Here is a 22,873-nt window from a genome sequence, read left to right on the forward strand (position 1 = left end):
CCCCTCTTCACATACTCTCCTTCCAGTGAAGGGGGGTCAAAGGTTGAAAGGAGAGGTCAGGGGGTGATGGCGACAGACAGGTTAGGGCTGGGCCATGGAGGGTTGATGTGTGGGATGGGAATGAGGGGTATGGGTAGGGTTTCAAAATTCCGGAAACTTTCAATATATTCCCTGGATTTCCTGCTTATTCCGTACGGATTCCAGGAATCCTCCAACCGGGATTTCAGGAAAACCAGGGAATTTATTGATGGTTCCCGGAATTTTGCAACCCTAGGTATGGGTGATGAGGCAGTTTGTTAGGGGGAGTTTAGGGGTGTTCAGGAAGCTGGCTTCTCTGTAGATCCTGACTTCAGCAGGAAGCTGGATTCTCTGTAGATCCTGACTTCAGCAGGAAGCTAGCTTCTCTGTAGATCCTGACTTCAGCAGGAAGCTGGCTTCTCTGTAGATCCTGACTTCAGCAGGAAGCTGGCTTCTCTGTAGATCCTGACCTCAGCAGGAAGCTGGCTTCTCTGTACATCCTGACCTCAGCAGGAAGCTGGCTTCTCTGTACATCCTGACTTCAGCAGGAAGCTGGCTCTCTGTAGATCCTGACCTCAGCAGGAAGCTGGCTTCTCTGTAGATCCTGACCTCAGCAGGAAGCTGGCTTCTCTGTAGATCCTGACTTCAGCAGGAAGCTGGCTTCTCTGTAGATCCTGACTTCAGCAGGAAGCTGGCTTCTCTGTAGATCCTGACTTCAGCAGGAAGCTGGCTTCTCTGTAGATCCTGACCTCAGCAGGAAGCTGGCTTCTCTGTAGATCCTGACCTCAGCAGGAAGCTGGCTTCTCTGTAGAACCTGACCTCAGCAGGAAGCTGGCTTCTCTGTAGATCCTGACTTCAGCAGGAAGCTGGCTTCTCTGTAGATCCTGACCTCAGCAGGAAGCTGGCTTCTCTGTAGATCCTGACCTCAGCAGGAAGCTGGCTTCTCTGTACATCCTGACTTCAGCAGGAAGCTGCCTTCTCTGTAGATCCTGACCTCAGCAGGAAGCTGGCTTCTCTGTAGATCCTGACCTCAGCAGGAAGCTGGCTTCTCTGTAGATCCTGACCTTAGCAGGAAGCTGGCTTCTCTGTAGATCCTGACTTCAGCAGGAAGCTGGATTCTCTGTAGATCCTGACCTCAGCAGGAAGCTGGCTTCTCTGTAGATCCTGACTTCAGCAGGAAGCTGGATTCTCTGTAGATCCTGACCTCAGCAGGAAGCTGGCTTCTCTGTAGATCCTGACTTCAGCAGGAAGCTGGCTTCTCTGTAGATCCTGACCTCAGCAGGAAGCTGGCTTCTCTGTAGATCCTGACTTCAGCAGGAAGCTGGCTTCTCTGTAGATCCTGACCTCAGCAGATCAGTGTTGCCTTTCTTTTTGTCTGACTGTTTGAGATGACAATTCAACCAGGTGGTATTTCTCTCAGGTTGCACATTACACATCCTATCTTCCCCTCCTCATTTACATGCTCCTCCTTTCCTCCACTCAGTCCCTGCTTAATCCTCTCCTCCCCCTTCTCCCTTTAATCCGCTCCTTCCCCAACTCTATCTATTTCCCTCCTCCCTGCCTCCCTCCCCCTCCCTGCATCCATCCATCCCTGCCTCCCTTATTTCTTCCTCCCTCCGTCATTTAATCCTCCCTCCCTTCCTTCTCCCTCCCTCCCTCCTCCTTCCCTCCCTCCTCCTTCCCTTCCTTCTCCCTCCCTCCCTCCTCCTTCCCTCCCTCCTCCTTCCCTTCCTTCTCCCTCCCTCCCTCCCTCTTCCTTCCCTCTCTTTTCCTTGAAGGGAGATGCTGAGCTCTGAGGGAATATAGGATTCACCTGCCTCAAGACACCAGCTGCTCATAGCAGTGTGTGTGTGTGTGTGTGTGTGTGTGTGTGTGTGTGTGTGTGTGTGTGTGTGTGTGTGTGTGTGTGTGTGTGTGTGTGTGTGTGTGTGTGTGTGTGTGTGTGTGTGTGTGTGTGCATGCATTTGAGAGAGAAAAAGAGAGACAGAGAGACAGAGACTGGGAGGGAAAGAGAGAGAGGTGGATAGAAAGAGAAAAAGGGTAGTGGAGTTCAATGGAGGTGTTCATCCATCCAGCCCTGGAGCAGGAAGTGGTGGTGTTCAATAGAGGTGTTCATCCATCCAGCCCTGGAGCAGGAAGTGGTGGTGTTCAATAGAGGTGTTCATCCATCCAGCCCTGGAGCAGGAAGTGGTGGTGTTCAATAGAGGTGTTCATCCATCCAGCCCTGGAGCAGGAAGTGGTGGTGTTCAATAGAGGTGTTCATCCATCCAGCCCTGGAGCAGGAAGTGGTGGTGTTCAATAGAGGTGTTCATCCATCCAGCCCTGGAGCAGGAAGTGGTGGTGTTCAATAGAGGTGTTCATCCATCCAGCCCTGGAGCTTAGGTCAACGGACAGACTCCCCCTGAGACTGCCTTGTCTCTCTCCCTGTTTTCCTTCAGTAGCTGCCAGCTATTTTTCCCTTTTTCTTGTGGTTATTCATCAGGGTCTCATATTCACACTCCTCTTGGATATTTCAGAGTTTACTGACAGAAGGCTTTCTATTCCAAACACAGCGTCCGCACTGGAAAGGAACCCCCCTCTCTCTACTCATCAAAGGCTAGACAGAGAGAAGGAGAAGACCAAATGACCTGTTACTGTTTCTTTGACCTTCTTTGTTTTTTTTGTTTGTTTGTTTCTAAAATCCAACTCTCTCTTCTTCGTGTGTTTGTCTCTCCATCTTTTCTAAAATCCAACTTTCTCTTCTTTGTGTTATTCAGGGTGGAGGATTATGAAGCAGAAGGGGGTGGAGAGAAGCGGAGGAAGACGATGACTAATCATGGCTTCCTCACGAGGAGGAGAGGTCGTCCCAGCCTGAGCTCCCGACTAGCACGGAGGGTGACCCAGCTGAAGCAGAAGGTTGTGGCCCAGAGAGGTGCACCGTCAGGGGGCATGCACCGCCGCAGACGGGACCCTAGACCTGGATCCCATGCAAACTGCAGAGAGAGTGACACAGGTACAACACAAACACACGTAAACCTTATACACTCCCTGACACTAACACACCCATCTCTCCATGTTCACCCAGCAGCCGATACATCCAGTAACAAGCAGGACTGGGTGCCCAATCAGAGGGTGAGGAGAAGGAGAGGTCGGCCAAGGGTCAAACTGGGCGAACCTTCGACCAGAGTCCTCCTCAGAGGAGGTGTGGGCTCTGTGAAGCAGGAAATGAACGAGGGGAAGAGCAACAGCGAGAGCTCAGGCCAGGGTAAGTTACGTCTCAGTGAGATGTCTCCCGGCTGTGTGTGTGTGTGTGTTTGTTAGAGAGTGAGATGCCTTCCATCACGGTGGCCTCCTCTCACTTCCCGGCTCGACTGTCACACCATTAAAACCGTTAATGGCTGCCCACTGGCATACTGCCCCAAAAACCACACTGTAACGTGAACCCCAATATCGCCTCTTTTAGAATGTCACACCCCTGTCGCCCCTCCTGCAACCCCTCAACCCAACAACCAGACGCAATGTCCCCCCTTCCCCAATAATCTCAAATTGATGTGGCCCTATTGTGTACGTCCTGTGTGTGTGTGAGAGAGTGTTGACGAGAACGTTGTGTAAATGTCAAGTGTGTCATCGACGTCTCGACACCCGACACGACCCCTTTAGTCAGACACACACAGCTGCCAATAAAGATCTGATCTGTGAGTGTGTATGAGTGTGTGCGTGTGTGTGCTTGCATGTGTGTGTGCGTGATTGAATGTGTGTGCATGCATTTGTGTCTGTGTGTGTGTACTGATGTTTGTCTGTCCATGAGAAAGACAGGACCATTGGGTTTCCTTGACCGCAGTTATTGAAAAGGCCATAGATATCTGGATGGCTAACTGACCATAGTAGTGTGTTCTACAGTATATACACTGCTCCAAAAAATAAAGGGAACACTAAAATAACACATCCTAGATCTGAATGAATGAAATAATCTTATTAAATACTTTTTTCTTTACATAGTTGAATGTGCTGACAACAAAATCACACAAAAATAATCAATGGAAATCCAATTTATCAACCCATGGAGGTCTGGATTTGGAGTCACACTCAAAATTAAAGTGGAAAACCACACTACAGGCTGATCCAACTTTGATGTAATGTCCTTAAAACAAGTCAAAATGAGGCTCAGTAGTGTGTGTGGCCTCCACGTGCCTGTGTGACCTCCCTACAACGCCTGGGCATGCTCCTGATGAGGTGGCGGATGGTCTCCTGAGGGATCTCCTCCCAGACCTGGACTAAAGCATCCGCCAACTCCTGGACAGTCTGTGGTGCAACGTGGCGTTGGTGGATGGAGCGAGATGATGTCACAGATGTGCTCAATTGGATTCAGGTCTGGGGAATGGGCGGGCCAGTCCATAGCATCAATGCCTTCCTCTTGCAGGAACTGCTGACACACTCCAGCCACATGAGGTCAAGCCTTGTCTTGCATTAGGAGGAACCCAGGGCCAACCGCACATGGTCTCACAAGGGGTCTGAGGATCTCATCTCGGTACCTAATGGCAGTCAGGCTACCTCTGGCGAGCACATGGAGGGCTGTGCGGCCCCCCAAAGAAATGCCACCCCACACCATGACTGACCCACAAACCGGTCATGCTGGAGGATGTTGCAGGCAGCAGAACGTTCTCCATGGCGTCTCCAGACTCTGTCACGTCTGTCACATGTGCTCAGTGTGAACCTGCTTTCATCTGTGAAGAGCACAGGGCACCAGTGGCGAATTTGCCAATCTTGGTGTTCTCTGGCAAATGCCAAACGTCCTGCACGGTGTTGGGCTGTAAGCACAACCCCCACCTGTGGACGTCGGGCCCTCATACCACCCTCATGCAGTCTGTTTCTGACCGTTTGAGCAGAAACATGCACATTTGTGGCCTGCTGGAGGTCATTTTGCAGGGCTCTGTCAGTGCTCCTCCTGCTCCTCCTTGCACAAAGGCGGAGGTAACGGTCCTGCTGCTGGGTTTTTGCCCTCCTACGGCCTCCTCCACGTCTCCTGATGTACTGGCCTGTCTCCTGGTAGCGCTTCCATGCTCTGGACACTACGCTGACAGACACAGCAAACCTTCTTGCCACAGCTCGCATTGATGTGCCATCCTGGATGAGCTGCACTACCTGAGCCACTTGTGTGGGTTGTAGACTCCATCTGATGCTACCACTAGAGTGAAAGCACCGCCAGCATTCAAAAGTGACCAAAACATCAGCCAGGAAGCATAGGAACTGAGAAGTGGTCTGTGGTCACCACCTGCAGAACCACTCCTTTATTGGGGGTGTCTTGCTAATTGCCTATAATTTCCACCTGTTGTCTATTCCATTTGCACAACAGCATGTTAAATTTATTGTCAATCAGTGTTGCTTCCTAAGTGGACAGTTTGATTTCACAGAAGTGTGATTGACTTGGAGTTACATTGTGTTGTTTAAGTGTTCCCTTTATGTTTTTGAGCAGTGTATATACAGTGGGGGGAAAAACTATTTGATCCCCTGCTGATTTTGTACGTTTGCCCACTGACAAAGAAAGGATCCGTCTATAATTTTAATGGTAGGTTTATTTGAACAGTGAGAGACAGAATAACAACAAAAATATCCAGAAAAACGCATGTCAAAAATGTTATAAATTGATTTGTATTTTAATGTGGGAAATAAGTATTTGACCCCCTCTCAATCAGAAAGATTTCTGGCTCCCAGGTGTCTTTTATACAGGTAACGAGCTGAGATTAGGAGCACACTCTTAAAGGGAGTGCTCCTAATCTCAGCTTGTTACCTGTATAAAAGACACCTGTCCACAGAAGCAATCAATCAGATTCCAAACTCTCCACCATGGCCAAGACCAAAGAGCTCTCCAAGGATGTCAGGGACAAGATTGTAGACCTACACAAGGCTGGAATGGGCTACAAGACCATCGCCAAGCAGCTTGGTGAGAAGGTGGCAACATTTGGTGCGATTATTCGCAAATGGAAGAAACACAAAATAACTGTCAATATCCCTCGGCCTGGGGCTCCATGCAAGATCTCACCTCGTGGAGTTGCAATGATCATGAGAACGGTGAGGAATCAGCCCAGAACTACATGGGAGGATCTTGTCAATGATCTCAAGGCAGCTGGGACCATAGTCACCAAGAAAACAATTGGTAACACACTACGCCGTGAAGGACTGAAATCCTGCAGCGCCTGCAAGGTCCCCCTGCTCAAGAATACATATACATGCCCGTCTGAAGTTTGCCAATGAACATCTGAATGAATCAGAGGACAACTGGTGAAAGTGTTGTGGTCAGATGAGACCAAAATGGAGCTCTTTGGCATCAACTCAACTCGCCGTGTTTGGAGGAGGAGGAATGCTGCCTATGACCCCAAGAACACCATCTCCACCGTCAAACATGGAGGTGGAAACATTATGCTTTGGGGGGGGTTTTCTGCTAAGGGGACAGGACAACTTCACCGCATCAAAGGTGCGATGGACGGGCCATGTACCGTCAAATCTTGGGTGAGAACCTTCCCTCAGCCAGGGCATTGAAAATGGGTCGTGGATGGGTATTCCAGCATGACAATAACCCAAAACACACGGCCAAGGCAACAAAGGAGTGGCTCAAGAAGAAGCACATTAAGGTCTTGGAGTGGCCTAGCCAGTCTCCAGACCTTAATCCCATAGAAATTCTGTGGAGGGAGCTGAAGGTTCGAGTTGCCAAACGTCAGCCTCGAAACCTTAATGACTTGGAGAAGATCTGCATAGAGGAGTGGGACAAAATCCCTCCTGAGATGTGTGCAAACCTGGTGGCCAACTACAACAAACGACTGACCTCTGTGATTGCCAACAAGGGTTTTGCCACCAAGTACTAAGTCATGTTTTGCAGAGGGGTTAAATACTTATTTCCCTCATTAAAATGCAAATCATTTTATAACATTTTTGACATGCGTTTTTCTGGATTTTTTTGTTGTTATTCTGTCTCTCACTGTTCAAATAAACCTACCATTAAAATTATAGACTGATCATTTCTTTGTAAGTGGGCAAACGTACAAAATCAGCAGGGGATCAAATACTTAATACCTAAGGAAGGCTTTCGATACTGTTAACCATGAGATTCTCATCACAAAATTGTCCAAGTTCAACTTTTCCCCCGATGCCTTGAGATGGATGAAATCATACCTTGAAGGCAGAACTCAGTGCGTCAGAGTGAGCAATGAGCTGTCGCCCACTCTTAGCTATGATGTGGGCGTGCCCCAAGGGTCAATACTGGGGCCCCTCTTGTTCAGCCTGTACATTAATGATCTGCCTTCCGTCTGCACTGGGTCTGAAGTTCAAATGTAAGCAGATGATACAGTGATATATGTGCATGCAAAGAGCAAACAACAAGCTGCACAAGAACTCACTACTGTAATGGTCCAGGTTACAAAGTGGCTCAGTGACTCGTGTTTGCATCTCAATGTGAAAAAAACTGTTTGCATGTTCTTCACAAAGAGGGCAACAGATGCTACTGAGCCAGATGTCTATGTGTCAGGGGAGAAGCTCCAGGTGGTATCTGATTTTAAGTACCTTGGAATCATACTTGATTCCAACCTCTCTTTTAAAAAGCATGTGAAAAAGGTAATTCAAATAACCAAATTCAACCTAGCTAATTTCCGATTTATACGAAATTGTTTGACCACAGAGGTAGCAAGACTGTACTTCAAATCGATGATACTCCCCCACTTAACATACTGCTTGACTAGTTGGACCCAAGCTTGCTATACAACATTAAAACCTATTCAGTCTGTCTACAAACAGGCTCTCAAAGTGCTCGATAGGAAGCCCAATAGCCACCATCACTGTCACATCCTCAGAAAGCATGAGCTCCTGAGTTGGGAAAATCTGGTGCAATACACCGACGCATGTCTTGTATTCAAGATCCTAAATGGCCTAGCTCCCCCTCCACTCAGTATTTTTGTTAAACAGAAAACCCAAACATATGGCAGCAGATCCACAAGGTCTGCCATGAGAGGTGACTGTATAGTTCCCTTAAGGAAAAGCACCTTTAGTAAATCCGCTTTCTCTGTGAGAGCGTCCCATGTCTGGAATACACTGCCATCAGACACACATAACTGCACCACATATCACACTTTCACAAAATGCATGAAGACATGGCTAAAGATCAATCAGATTTGTGAACATAATCCCTAGCTGTGTATTGCCGCTTTCCATGTTGTCTGTTGTCTGTAGCTTGTGAGGTGTGGAAACACTTTGTTTTTATGGATTTTGTCTTGTTGCTTTTTGTTCTATGTTGCTCTGTCTGTATGCTACATCTTGCTTGTCCTATGTTGCTCTGTCTGTATGCTATGTCTTGCTTGTCCTATGTTACTCTGCGTGTGCTCACTGTTCTATGATTGTTTATATTGTAATTGTTTTTAATAACCTGCCCAGGGACTGCGGTTGAAAATTAGCCGGCTGGCTAAAACCGGCACTTTTACTGAAATGTTGATTAATGTGCACTGTCCCTGTAAAAATAAAATAAACTCAAACAAACTCCCCCCCCCACTGTACACTGTAGAACACACTACTATGGTCAGCACAGATAAGCAGTGTTTGTCTTCACTGCCTCTCTGTGCTGTGGGATAGTTTGTGTGGTGTCTTCACTGCCTCTCTGTGCTGTGTGATAGTTTGTGTGGTGTCTTCACTGCCTCTCTGTGCTGTGTGATAGTTTGTGTGGTGTCTTCACTGCCTCTCTGTGCTGTGTGGTGTCTTCACTGCCTTTCTGTGCTGTGTGATAGTTTGTGTGGTGTCTTCACTGCCTCTCTGTGCTGTGGGATAGTTTGTGTGGTGTCTTCACTGCCTCTCTGTGCTGTGTGATAGTTTGTGTGGTGTCTTCACTGCCTCTCTGTGCTGTGTGGTGTCTTCACTGCCTCTCTGTGCTGTGTGGTGTCTTCACTGCCTCTCTGTGCTGTGTGGTGTCTTCACTGCCTCTCTGTGCTGTGTGATAGTTTGTGTGGTGTCTTCACTGCCTCTCTGTGCTGTGTGATAGTTTGTTGCCTAAAGGCTAAAGGCCACTGAGTTATTTTACGATATAGCTACTCTACACTGTCATCAGATAGAGCCTGAGATTGAGATGGTCGTGCAACAACTGATCTCCAGACAGTTTCTAATGTATTATATTGATCCCTTGATCCCACAGAGGAGGAAGAGGAGAGGCGCTATGACAGCGACGAAGGAATCAATGACGTAAATACAACGATACCATCCTCCAAAGACACGCCAACAAACTCTGCTGCGACTGGCCCAGCCGCTAAGCTTCAAGCCAATCAGAAAGCCAGGAGCAAGGAGGAGAGGCAAGGTGATGATGTGAGCATGCCCAGTGTGGCACTGAGGAGGAGAGGAGCCCCCTGCAGGCCGGGCCCTGCTACTGCAGATGGGAGATGCTCAGAGCTCCAGGAGCCACAAGGGGCTAGGAGAGAACCTGTACCCAGCTGGAGGGTCTCGTTAGTGGGCAACAGCCTCCAGGACAGCAGGGGGGTCCCAGGACCAGTGGCGGAGGCCAAGAGGAAGATCTCGGGACAACATAGCTATCTGGGAAAGGTGAGGTGGGAGAATGGAAGGACCCGTGGGGGGAGGGGATCTCTAGGTTCATCAAAAATGGCTTCCTCCTCTGTTCAAATCTCCCTCAACTACGTGAGACAGTTAAGATGCACGTGTTACGGTGTCTCCCTAGCTACATGGTGATCATGATCATTGTCTATAATACTAACCTGTCCTGTGTGGTTTTTCCAGAGGAGAGGCTGCTGGCTGGAGACTGAGACCCAGAGAGAGGACACCACCAGGGGCAGGAGGAGCAGGAAGAAGCAGGTGGGGATGGGGGTTAGAATGGGCATGGTGGAGGGGGGGAAGGAGAGATAGGGGAAACCAGAAAGAGGCAGTGAGGAACAGGAAATGACAGTTGGTGGAGAGGTCGAATCCTGAGTAGAAACAACAGGGAGAGTACAGTGGAAGAGAGAGGTGGTGTGACTAGAGGGCATTCAGATCAGCAGCAGTTGGAACAGAGATAATGTTAGGCAGTTGGAACAGAGATAATGTTAGGCAGTTGGAACAGAGATAATCTTTGTTCCAACTGCCTAACATTATCTCTGTTCCAACTGCCTAACATCATCTCTTTTCCAACTGCCTAACATTATCACTGTTCCAACTGCTTAACATCATCTCTGTTCCAACTGCCTAACATCATCTCTGTTCCAACTGCTTAACATCACTGGAACAGAGATAATCTTTGTTCCAACTGCCTAACATTATCTCTGTTCCAACTGCCTAACATCATCTCTTTTCCAACTGCCTAACATTATCTCTGTTCCAACTGCCTAACATCATCTCTTTTCCAACTGCCTAACATTATCACTGTTCCAACTGCTTAACATCATCTCTGTTCCAACTGCCTAACATCATCTCTGTTCCAACTGCTTAACATCATCACTGTTCCAACTAGGCAGTTGGAACAGAGATGATGTTAAGCAGTTGGAACAGAGATGATGTTAAGCAGTTGGAACAGAAATGACGTTAGGTATTTGGAACAGAGATAATGTTAGGCAGTTGGAACAGAGATGTTGTTAGGCAGTTGGAACAGAGATGATGTTAGGCAGTTGGAACAGAGATGATGTTAGGCAGTTGGAACAGAGATGATGTTAGGCAGTTGGAACAGAGATAATGTTAGGCAGTTGGAACAGAGATAATGTTAGGCAGTTGGAACAGAGATGATGTTAGGCAGTTGGAACAGAGATAATGTTAGGCAGTTGGAACAGAGATAATGTTAGGCAGTTGGAACAGAGATGATGTTAGGCAGTTGGAACAGAGATGATGTTAGGCAGTTGGATGAATGAGGAGAAACTATATATAACCTAACTGGAAAGGTAATAGAAATGTGCTTTTGGCGAGTTTCCTTTCCAGCACACATAAAAGTCTGAAGCTATGGCGTGACCTATCTTACCAAATTGATTATTAGCTAACTCTGCATGGGTGGATCATTTTAAAACAACCGTGAATCAGTCAGCTGGTGAGATATATGGCCGATGAATAAGACTGATGACGTGTGTGAGTTGCCTTTACTCCAGTCTGTGTTCTGGTGAGAACAGCCCTGAGGCACTAACAGACACACACACACACACACACACACACACACACACACACACACACACACACACACACACACGTACTAAACAAACACACACACACACTCTTTGGAAAGCCCAGATACAGGCAGAAACCTGTCAAACAGGCTGATTTTGCAGCTCCATCATCAGTCGTCGTTCATCATTAAGAAACCAGCTCAAACCAGAATAGGACTGTGTGTGTGTGTGTGTGTGTGTGTGTGTGTGTATGTGTGTGTGTGTGTGTGTGTGTGTGTGTGTGTGTGTGTGTGTGTGTGTGTGTGTGTGTGTGTGTGTGTGTGTGTGTTAGTGCTGTGCGATTAATACTTTTGAAGTCTGTTCGATTTCGGTTCAATTATTATATATATTTTTTTTAAACATTAAATGCAATATGCATTATTTGGGTTGAATGCTGTAACAAGAGAGAATAAAACAATTTATACATGTCCCGTGATGGTAGTGACTGCCCATTACTGTTTATCACTTATTAACCATCACTTATTCACATTACTTTACTTCATTCAAATATTTCAGTTGTTATGTATATTACATTTGTTTTATTTGATGACTTTATTATTTTATCCCAAGTCATCATATCATCTCTCTAGATCTGCTGCCTATGCTGTCTGACAAAATCACTATTTTAGTAGTTCTTCAATGTAAATAAGGCAACAGCTGCTCTCTATATCAGCTCAGATCGCTCAGCAGGCGTAAAAAAAACACACACACCTGACAAGTAGATACACAATGGATTGTGGTCATTGTAGTTAATTGACACATTTTCTGCACTAAACTATGTAGAATATTGGTCTGTTGGAAACTACAACTCCCTACTACATCACACAGTTCAGGCTGGATCTGATTTATCTCTAGAGACACTGTGCAATGTGTGCATTTAGCTCAAAAAATAAATGAAACAAAATTAAATACAAATAATTGGTCAATTAGTTGTTTAAAAAAATAAAAAACAGAAATGAATCACTCAGCGCTAGTGTGTTTGTGTGTGTGTGTGTGTGTGCGTGCGTCGGTGTTCGTGTGTGTTGAAAGAAAGGGGTAGTTCTGACAGCAATGTATGGAAAAGATTACAGGGCGTGCATGCTTTTGTTCTAGGCCTGCACTAAAACACCAGATTCATTGATGAGCATAATTTGAATTAGTGCTGTGATGGAACAAAAGCCTGCACACCCTGTAGCTGTCCAGGACCTGGGAGGGTGACCACTGTTTTGGTGCTCCCGAGTGGCGCAGCGGTCTAAGGCACTGCATCTCAGTGCTAGAGGCGTCACTACAGACACCCTGGTTCGAATCCAGGCTCTATCACAACCGGCCGTGATTGGGAGTCCTATAGGGCGGTGCGCAATTGCCCGTTGTTGGCCTACACCGGCCAAACCCGGACGTCATTGTGAATAAGAATTTGTTCTTAACTGACTTGCCTAGTTAAATAACGGTTACATTAAAAGAAAGGAGTTTAAAGAGATATATATTCTAATGATGTCATATCCTGTTTCCTGTTGCAGGCTAAGGGGCGTGCAGTGAGCCGGCTTCTGGAGAGCTTTGCGGCTGATGAAGGATTCCGATTGGACGAGGAGAGCAGCTTCTCTGAGGGGGAGGAGGAAGACATGGAGCATACACCTCACACACACAGAGAACCAGGTGAGAATACACACACACACACACCACAGACTCACAGGGTCACATACCAGGCTAAATGTTCATATTTTCTCTCTCTCCTTCTTGCTCTCTCTCTCTGCAGCACTGCTTAACTGTGTGCTGAGCAGGGAGATGCTGGTGGATGGTCTGAAGGTGTTGATATCTAAGGAGGATGAGCTGCTGTATGCTGCCCGACTACACACTCTGGAGCTGCCTGACATGTAAGGCACTGACACCTACTGATACCTACTCATATGGCCTGCTTAATCACAGATAGACATGTTGATACAAAGGATTGGCTGAATGGCTTGTAATACATTTAATACAATCTCCCACTCCTAGATTCCGTGTAGTGATCGAGGGGGAGAGAGGGAACAGGCCTAGGATCTACTCTCTAGAACAGATATTACAAGAAGCGGTGTTGGACGTGCGGCCACAGACAGAGGCCATCCTGACTGCTGGGACACGTGTGTGTGCCTACTGGAGCGAACGCTCCCGCTGTCTCTACCCTGGAAACGTCCACAGAGGAGTTCCGGGCGAGGAGGAGAAGGGCAGTGTGATGGTGGAGTTTGATGATGGAGACAGAGGAAGGATCTCCCTGCCCAACATACGCCTGCTGCCCCGTGGGTACCAGATACACTGTGAGTATACTGCACACACACACACACACACACACACACACACACACACACACACACACACACACACACACACACACACACACACACACACTGAGTATACATTCCTAGAGGGTAAAGACATGGTTTGTCAACATTAGATCCAGCCTCTGAGAGACTCATTCTCTGTGTCTGTTTTGTCCTACTTCTCTCTCTCTCTCTCACTCACTCTCTCTCATTTTCTTGTGTTCTCCCTCTTTCTCTCTTGCTCTCCCTCTCTCTCTCATTTTCTTGTGTTCTCCCTCTTTCTCTCTTGCTCTCTCTCTCATTTTCTTGTGCTCTCTCTCTCCCTCTTTCTCTCTTGCTCTCTCCCTCTTTCTCTCTTGCTCTCTCTCATTTTCTTGTGCTCTCTCTCTCTCTCTCTCTTGCTCTCTCTCTCATTTTCTTGTGCTCTCTCTCTCTCTCTCTCTTGCTCTCTCTCTCATTTTCTTGTTCTCTCTCTCTCTCTCTCATTTTCTTGTTCTCTCTCTCATTTTCTTGTTCTCTCTCTCTCTCTCTCTCTCTCTCTCTCTCTCTCTCACACACTCTCTCTCTCTCTCTCTCTCTCTCTCTCACTCTCTCTCACTCACTCAGGTGCGGAGCCGTCTCCAGCCCTGCTCTCAACTGGACGTTGTGGTCGCAGAAGCTCCACCCAGGACAGTAGAGAGAAGCCGACAGAGAGACCAAACAATGAAGAGGCAGAAGGAAGGAGCCAGGAGAGGAGACCAGGTAATGGCTCAGAGCATCATTTCACCGTGTTAGATGGTGTCTCCCTTTTGTTTGAGATTGAGGCCAACAGCACCAGAGCAGCACCAGTGAGATAAGCATACTGTAGATACCACCACCAGGGGGGTGGAACCGGTTCAGGAAACAGAACCGAAACCAGAAAATAACCACATTTTTGAAGGACAGAAATGATCCATACTGTTCTGTAACTGAACCGTTATTTTAAAAGCATGGGAACCGGTTCCAGCCATGTTTTCTAGTCCCATAAAAAAACGCATCAAAGCTCCTATGCCAAAGCCCTCAGTCTGTCACTCAGAAACTTATTCCAGTGTTTGACTGCCTGCCAGCTGAAAATCATTGCCCCTCTGATGCATATGCTACTGTAGCCCCTCCCAGTGGTGTAAAGAACTTTATTAAAAATACTTGAAAGTACTACTTAAATTGCTTTTTGGTTATCTGTACTTTACTATTCATATTTTTTGACAACTACTTTTTTTGAACTACATTCCTAAAGAAAATCATGTACTTTTTACTTCATACATTTTCCCTGACATGCTTAGCAGGACTGGAAAATGGTTAAATTCCCACATTCATCAAGAGAACATCCCTGGTCATCCCTACTGCCTCTGATCTGACAGACTCACTAAACAGAGAACATCCCTGGTCATCCCTACTGCCTTTGATCTGGCGGACTCACTAAACAGAGAACATCCCTGGTCATCCCTACTGCCTTTGATCTGGCAGACTCACTAAACACACATGCTTCATTTGTAAATGATGTCTGCGTGTTGGAGTGTGCCCCTAGCTATCCGTAAATAAAAAAAAAAACATGACAATTTTGCTGTCTGGTTTGCTTATTAATATGATCAATTTTAAAATATTTTTGCAATTACATTTACTTTTCATACTTAAGTATATTTAAAACCAAATACTTTTAGACTTTTACTCAAGTAGTATTTTACTGGATGACTTTCACTTTTACTTGAGTCATTTTCTACTAAAGTATGAAAATGGGGTACTTTTTCCACCACTGGCCCCTCCCCCTCTAAAGCAGAGGCTACTGTACTGACATCACAATCGTGATTCAGAAGATAGGAGGGAGATTTTTTATTAGCTAGAAAATAATGGATGCTAGTTAAGGATACTATAGACCATTTCTTAACTACAAAAAGGTAAGACATGTTTTTAATTCTGGTGCTGCTCTGCACACACATGCTTTTTAGCTAACTAGCTCACAGGACACTCAAAGTTTCCTTCATAGAAGCCGCTCCTCCAAGGTATAATTCTGTGGACCTAGTTCAGATAATGCATGTCATAACAAGATGCCCAGCGCTTCAAGCCTCCTCCTCCACCCTCACTCACTCTCTCTCAGTCCATCTTGCGCCATAGGCTACACTTGTCTGTCCATCAGGCATGTGAACAATTAGCTTGCCTGCTCTATCCGCACTGATTGGTGAAGTAATTTAATAACCTAAATGTAAAAAACGGTTGATTTCACAGGTTAAGAAAGGCACAGAAAGGAACAATATAAACCTGTACTTTCTTTTGGTTCAAACCAGTTCAGAACTTTTAATTTTGCTTGTGGGAAAGTGGAATGGAAATAAAAAAATAAAGGCAAACTGCTTCAGAGGCCCACCTGGCCAACTTACTAGTCAGACCATCTTTAATCATACACTATATATGCAAAAGTATGTGGACACCCCTTCAAATTAGTGTATTTGGCTATTTCAGCCACACCCATTGCTGACAGGTGTATAAATTCGAGCACACAGCCATGCAATCTCAATGGACAAACATTGGCAGTAGAATGGCCGTACTGAAGAGCTCAGTGACTTTGAACATGGCTCCGTCATAGGATGCCACCTTTCCAGCAAGTCAGTTCATCAAATTTCTGCCCTGCTAGAGCTGCCCCGGTCAACTGTAAGTGCTGTTATTGTGAAGTGGAAACGTCTAGGTGCAACAATGGCTCAGCTGCGAAGTGGTAGGCCACACAAGCTCACAGAATGGGACCGCCGAGTGCTGAAGCGCGTAGAGCGTATTAATCGTCTATCCTCGGTTGCAACACTCACTACCAAGTTCCAAACTGCCTCTGGAAGCAACATCAGCACAATAACTGTTTGCCGGGAGATTAATTTTGGGAGCAGCCACACACAAGCCTAAAATTACAATGCGCAATGCCAAGCGTCGGCTGGAGCGTTGAAAGCTCACCACCATTGGACTCTGGAGCAGTGGAAATATGTTCTCTGAAGTGATTAATTACACTTCACCATCTGGCAGTCTGACGGACAAATCTGGGTTTGGCGGATGCCAAGAGAACGCCACCATAGTGCCAACTGTAAAGTTTGGTGGAGGAGGAATAATGGTCTGGTGCTGTTTTTCATCGTTCGGGCTAGGCCCCTTAGTTTCAGTGAAGGGAAATCTTAACGCTACATCATAGAATGACATTCTAGATGATTCTGTGCTGCCAACTTTGTGGCAACAGTTTGGGGAAGGCCCTTTCCTGGTTCAGCATGACAATGCCCCGTGCACAAAGCGAGGTCCATATAGAAATGGTTTGTTGAGATCGGGGTGGAAGAACTTGACTGGCCTGCACAGAGCCCTGACCTCAACTCCATCGAACACCTTTGGGATTAATTGGAACACCGACTGTGAGCCAGGCCTAATCGCCCAACATCAGTGCCCAACCTCACTAATGCTCTTGTGGCTGAATGGAAGCAAGTCCCCGCAGCAATGTTCCAACATCTAGTGGAAAGCCTCCCCAGAAGAGTGGAGGCTGTTATTGCAGCCAAGGGGGGACCAACTCCATATTAATGCCTATGGACTAAGATGTTCAATGAGCAGGTGTCCGCATACTTCTGGTCATGTAGTGTATATAACACACATATAGAATATGATTTTATCACACAACTTCTTCCCTCTCTATGGAATCCCCGTCCACCTGCCTAACGTCATCACTGTTCCAACTGTCACTGATCTGAATGCCCTCCAGTCAAATAGCACCCCACAACTCAACACAGACTAAATGTGACAAGGTGTCTCCAGTTCCACAGTAAGGGCTGTAATTTATAGTTACAAATAATTTGTTCTCTTTGACCAGGTTTAGAGGAAGGTTAGGTACATACATCTTGTTTATAAATCTCTCTTCTTCTTTCTTTCCCTTTATTTCTTTCTGTCTCTCTATCTCCCTTTTTCTCTCTTTATTCTGTTTCTTCTTCCAGTTGGACGACCAAAAAAGGTCAAGCCAGAGGCCAATAGTTCAGCCACGACATCGTCAGAGAGAGTAACCGGGGGCAACACTTCCTCGATAAGCTGGCCAGCGAAGAGACTTCCAGCGGACTTCTTCCTGTTTAACGGGACGTCCCGTAAAACCCACCGAGTGGGTCACCAGCGAGACCTGGGGGTGTTCCACCGCCCGGCCACACACCCCCTCACCCCTCCCACACCCCTCAAGGGCATCTTTAGTTCCCCCTTTGAGGTTGACTCTTTCAGTAGCATCGCCAACGGTTACGCTGGAGCCTTCAGAAGCGGAACCCATCGGCCTGTTACCACAGTAACGCTAAGTGACTCTGTCGCCATGACAACAGCACCCTCCAACAGGAAGTCGAGTGACAGGTATAGAAAACAGTTCCTGGTGAAGCTGGACCATGAGGGCGTGACCTCGCCCAAAACAAAGAATGGGAAAGCTCTGCTGCGTTTGGGGTGCGGCAGGGGGCACAAGGGTCCATCTGCAGGGGCGGAGGGGGCACCTCTCAGGTACATCCACCCTGCCCTGGTGGTGAAGGAGGGGGCACCTCTCAGGTACATCCACCCTGCCCTGGTGGTGAAAGACAGAAATAAAGGAGAAAGAAGAGGAGAGAGTGGAATGTCCAAGTCTGAGCTGCTGCTGAAGGGGGCTCCAGCCCTCGGAAAGAGGCTCCCCTCGTCGGGTATGGGGGGAGAGTTTGGTACTCTGGACTGCCCCAGTGACTGCCCTAGCTCTTACTCTGAGCTGGATGAAGATGATGATGATGGAGATGAAGACGTAGCACGGAGGAGAGCAGCAGCGGCGGGCGCAGGACGTTTCCTCTCCCGTCTCTCTGTTTGCTCCTCGTCCTCTTCCTCTTCCTCCTCTTCTGGCTCCCTCTCTTCTTCCTCCCTCTGTTCTTCCGACTCCTCTTACTCCTCTGATGAAGAAGAATCTTCATCCCTCCTTCTCCGCCGAGCGCTGCTCCAGCAGCAGAAACACAAACACAAACAGAGCTTGACGTCTAACACCTTAACCCCTGACCCCACCACAAAGCCCAACCCAAGCCCCGCCTCGGCAACACCACACTCCTACGTTGCAAAGGCAGCCATGTCCGTCACCGGGGAGTCAAAGGTGAGAGGAAGTGATAGAGGAGAGGACAGGAAGGAGTACACATCAAAGGGGAGGACCAATAGTAGCAGCAGCGCATCCAAAAGCCAAACCAAGAGGAGAGGTGGACCCGCCTCCAACACACACACTCTGTCTCTCAACACACACACTCCGACCCCCAACACACACAACCCGGCCTCCCAGCCCAAACCTCCCAAGGACCACCCAGCAGAAAAGAGACAGAGGATGTTGTCACCGATCCCCCATCCTAATATGTCCACCCTCCTGCCGGGTCGCCAGCTGTGGAAGTGGTCTGGAAATCCCACACAGGTCAGAGGACACATGTGGGAGCCTTAATGGTGAACACAATCTGAAGCAGACTTATTGACTTATTGACTGAGGTCTTACTGAATTGACTTATTGAGTAAAGTCTTACCTGTCCTTACCTGAACTCCCTCCTAACTCCCCCCGCCCTCTCCCCCTACAGAGGCGTGGTCTGAAGGGTAAGGCCCGTAAGTTGTTCTACAAGGCGATTGTGCGTGGTGGTGAGACGGTGCACGTGGGGGATTGTGCTGTGTTCCTGTCCCCCGGTCGGCCCCAGCTGCCCTACGTGGGGCGGGTGGAGAGCCTCTGGGAGTCCTGGTCCTCCAGCATGGTGGTCAGGGTCAAGTGGTTCTACCATCCCGAGGAGACGAGCCTGGGGAAGAGGCACCATGACGGAAAGGTATGATGGATTATCATTCAAGAACATGATCAACTTTTTGATCAAATGTATCAACTTTTTGATCAAATTTATCAAGGATTGATCAAGAATTGATCTACTTATATCTATTTGGGGATTAATGAATAGGCTGTTCATTTATCTTTCAGTCTTCTATTTACCTCTATGTTTAACATCTGTCTCCTTCTTCCCTCCGCTACCCAGCATGCTTTGTACCAGTCGAGCCATGAGGATGAGAATGATGTCCAGACCATCTCCCACTGCTGCCAGGTGCTCAGTCGCACCGATTACGAGCACCTGATTCGCCGACGAAAGCCAGGGGGTGGGGCCCAGGATCTGTTTTACCTGGCAGGGACCTACGAGCCAACCACAGGCCAGCTGGTTAGCACCGAGGGCGTGGCCATCGTCCCCTAGCAACAACTATGGAGTGTAAACAAAACAAAGCCTTAAAGATGGCCGCCTCATCTCTCCTGGATGAATCCAGGTACTGGCACCGTTGTCAGTGAAGCATGGTTCTGTCCAAATCTAGAAGAGTTTGGAAACGAGGACCTACCTTGGTTCTAGTTCCTGCTGGTTCTGGATCTTGGTTCTGGGTCCTATCTGGGTGTGGACGATCCCAAACCCAAAAGGGGATAACAGCACTTCGGACCGCAGCACTGAAGTCATCTGATCTAATGTGATCTGAAGAGGGACTACAGTACTCTACTGACCTTCTGAAACAGACAGACAGTGTCCTCACTACGTCTTGTCTCCAAGAGTTGTTTTACTGTCTGTCATAGAGTCAAAAACTGTCACAGACTGACTCTCTGGCAGTTTGTCAGACTGTCATAGACTGACTCTCTGGCAGTTTGTCAGACTGTCATAGACTGACACTCAGGCAGTTTGTCAGAGAGACTCCTGTGGCTCTTACAAGGTTGTTGCTGTAAGTGAGAATGTGATGGGTTCACTTCTCAGTCTAGAGACCTGGTTAAATAAGAGTTATATAGAAGACATAAAATAGAGACTGGGAAAGAGAGTGAGAGAGAGGGAGAGCGAGAGAGAGAGAGACTACACTGGTGGCTACACTGCTCTGATGATAAATGAATGACGGCAGGATTGAGAAATCCCAAAAGGACCAAAAACACTGTAGTTCTGAAGTGTGTGAGAGAGAGTATGTGCTGAGTGGTTGTAATGGATGCATTTGGTACTTGAACAGCTGAGAGTAAATAGTGCTTTAGTGCGTTTGCGTGTGTGTTTGCGTGTGTGTTTGCGTGTGTGTGCGTGCGTTGGTCTCTAGTCTAGACCTCACCATGGAAACACCTAGATGTCTTTAACACTCAAAAAGTAAACCTACTAAACCTAAATCTATGAATATTCATATATCAATGGATTTACTAAGCGCTTCTTCTCTAGACAAAACAAGACAAAAAGGATGATTATTTCTCCAGTCAAGCCATACACTTCAATACCTCTCATATCCTCCTATTCAGGTACAGCTGAATGATTTGTCTATTTCTGTGTGTTGTACAGCATTATGTATAAAGACTTTAATATTCAACTGGACATAGTATACATATATAATAAACATGAAGAGAGAACTATATTCCTCTTTGTTGCTCTTTATGTTGTTATTTTTTCAATGACTGTTGAATAGTTCTTTTGGCTTAGGGGGAGGAGCTTTTAGACTTCTTCTCTTCCTGCACTGAGTACGTTGTGGAGATGGGATGGGGTCCATGAGGGGTAAAGCTGTAAATATGGGTTCAAGTCCCATTTTGGGGGTTAGGATGGATTTAGTGACGGGGGATGTTTTTATAAGAAAAGTGGAAAAGGATTTTTTTGTTCACATCATCATTGGTCTGGTTTTGTATATTGTTCTTCTAGGTTTTATTGTCTATTATAATGTTGCTTATTCTCCTGTGGGGGTTTCAAATCTAGATTTCTTTGTTTTTAGAAATACTGGAAAGAGTTTTTTTCTATTCGCTGATCCTTAAAGATCCAGACTAGAGAGTTCTAGATGTTCTATATCTATATATTCCTAGAGGAAATCTATGTAGGTATTTATCTGGCCTAAAAGAAATACTAAACCAAAGCGCATCTATGTTTCGTTTCATCACATTAGAATGCAATATGAAGAAATATAAAAATATTCAATAAAATCTGAATTCGGGGATCCCTGCAATCATATTCAAGTAGTACACCTGGGTTCCCCTCCTACCTGTTGGCATAGGACATGGTTTAACATTCACCACCATGTTGCCATGGGAACACAGCAACTTTATCTTCCTGCACGTAGCTTGGCTGTTGCACTTGAAGGCTCCATGACAACCATATGACATTGCATGACTGTGAAGGACAATCAGAGCCAATCAAAAGAGGGGAATGTCTAAAAAAAAAATGATTAAGGATCCAATCAAAATTGTGCTTAATCTTGTCACTTTTCTTCCTGCTTTGCCAAAAATGTGTCTTTGTTTTTATTTTTATTACACCTTCACCCTTTCCTGACAGTTATACATGCCTGGGATGACTGTGTTTTCAGTGTTGGGGTTTTCACAAGGAGAACATGAATGCCTTTTCATATGAGACATACATCAACTGACTTTTATAAACAACATTGTTGCTGTAACACTACGACGCAAAAACTTAAAATAAATTTAATGTGAACATCCATGTTATGTTACTTTTTGTAGGTCTTTAAACAATATTTTAAAAGCTGTATTTTCTTGAAGAAACACTGGATTCAGTTTTAAACATCACATTGGGTGAAGTGACATCATCTTTGCGCAACCTGTTTTGAGACCCACTGGAAACGACTTACTTTGTGGGGTTGATATATAGTTTGTGACAATTGTCTCAGTCATTGTTGGAAATATGACTAAAATATTTCCCCTGTGTAAAAAACAAAGTTATTTATCTTAATTTTATTGCCTTTCTGTGCATTTCATTAATTAAAAAATGCTTAAAATTATCAAATCTAAGTTTCTCTTGTCTTTCTTTAGTGGATTAGAGGTAGGTCTACCTGGATTAGAAGTAGGTCTACCTGGATTAGAAGTAGGTCTACCTGGATTAGAAGTAGGCCTACCTGTATTAGAAGTAGGTCTACCTTTATTAGAAGTAGGTCTACCTGGATTAGAAGTAGGTCTATCTGGATTAGAAGTAGGCCTACCTGTATTAGAAGTAGGTCTACCTTTATTAGAAGTAGGTCTACCTGGATTAGAAGTAGGCCTACCTGGGTTTAGTTTAAAAGGTAGAAATAATTCCCAATCCCCTGTCAGGTGCAGAAATAAGGAAACAGGGAGAGAAACAAATGGTGGAAAAGCGAACTGAAACTTTCTACCATGGTTGAATGAAACAGAGAGATAGAGATATGTTTTGTGTGTGTGTGTGACGCCTATACCATCTCCTGTCTAGTATAGAGTTTCTGAGACAAAGTGTATAGATTTGAGAATTATATTTGATACTTCCTGTGATACATTCATACCTTTTATTACATTATTAAAGCAATGTGGATTACTGCCCTAACCTGCCTAAAGCCTCATATTACTGTAGTCGGCTCATGGCAACATACACAGCCGAGTAAAGAATCTCAGCACTGATCTAGGGTCAGCTTTGTTTCCCTCTGTAATGTTTTAGGTCGGAATTTTGGTATTGTAAGCTGATTCTAGATCTGTGCATAAAGGTGACTTTTACTGCA

The 22,873-nt window shown here is 46.3% G+C and overlaps 1 protein-coding gene across 1 annotated transcript in view; it reads left to right on the plus strand.

The window, feature by feature from the left end:
• Positions 1–22,152, plus strand: part of bahcc1b (BAH domain and coiled-coil containing 1b) — a 143,055-nt gene extending 120,903 nt beyond the window's left edge. Inside the window, exons 14-24 of the mRNA XM_029699279.1 lie at positions 2,775–3,010; positions 3,083–3,262; positions 9,164–9,564; positions 9,757–9,831; positions 12,635–12,770; positions 12,871–12,988; positions 13,110–13,408; positions 14,018–14,152; positions 17,368–18,812; positions 18,970–19,206; positions 19,408–22,152. Of these exons, the coding sequence (XP_029555139.1) occupies positions 2,775–3,010; positions 3,083–3,262; positions 9,164–9,564; positions 9,757–9,831; positions 12,635–12,770; positions 12,871–12,988; positions 13,110–13,408; positions 14,018–14,152; positions 17,368–18,812; positions 18,970–19,206; positions 19,408–19,617 (3,472 nt within the window). The 3' untranslated portion in view covers positions 19,618–22,152. The remainder of the gene's footprint in view (positions 1–2,774; positions 3,011–3,082; positions 3,263–9,163; positions 9,565–9,756; positions 9,832–12,634; positions 12,771–12,870; positions 12,989–13,109; positions 13,409–14,017; positions 14,153–17,367; positions 18,813–18,969; positions 19,207–19,407) is intronic.
• The last annotated feature ends 721 nt before the right edge of the window (positions 22,153–22,873 follow it).

This window comes from Salmo trutta, chromosome 18, assembly GCF_901001165.1.
Source record: "Salmo trutta chromosome 18, fSalTru1.1, whole genome shotgun sequence".
In the NCBI taxonomy this organism is placed as follows: domain Eukaryota; kingdom Metazoa; phylum Chordata; class Actinopteri; order Salmoniformes; family Salmonidae; genus Salmo; species Salmo trutta.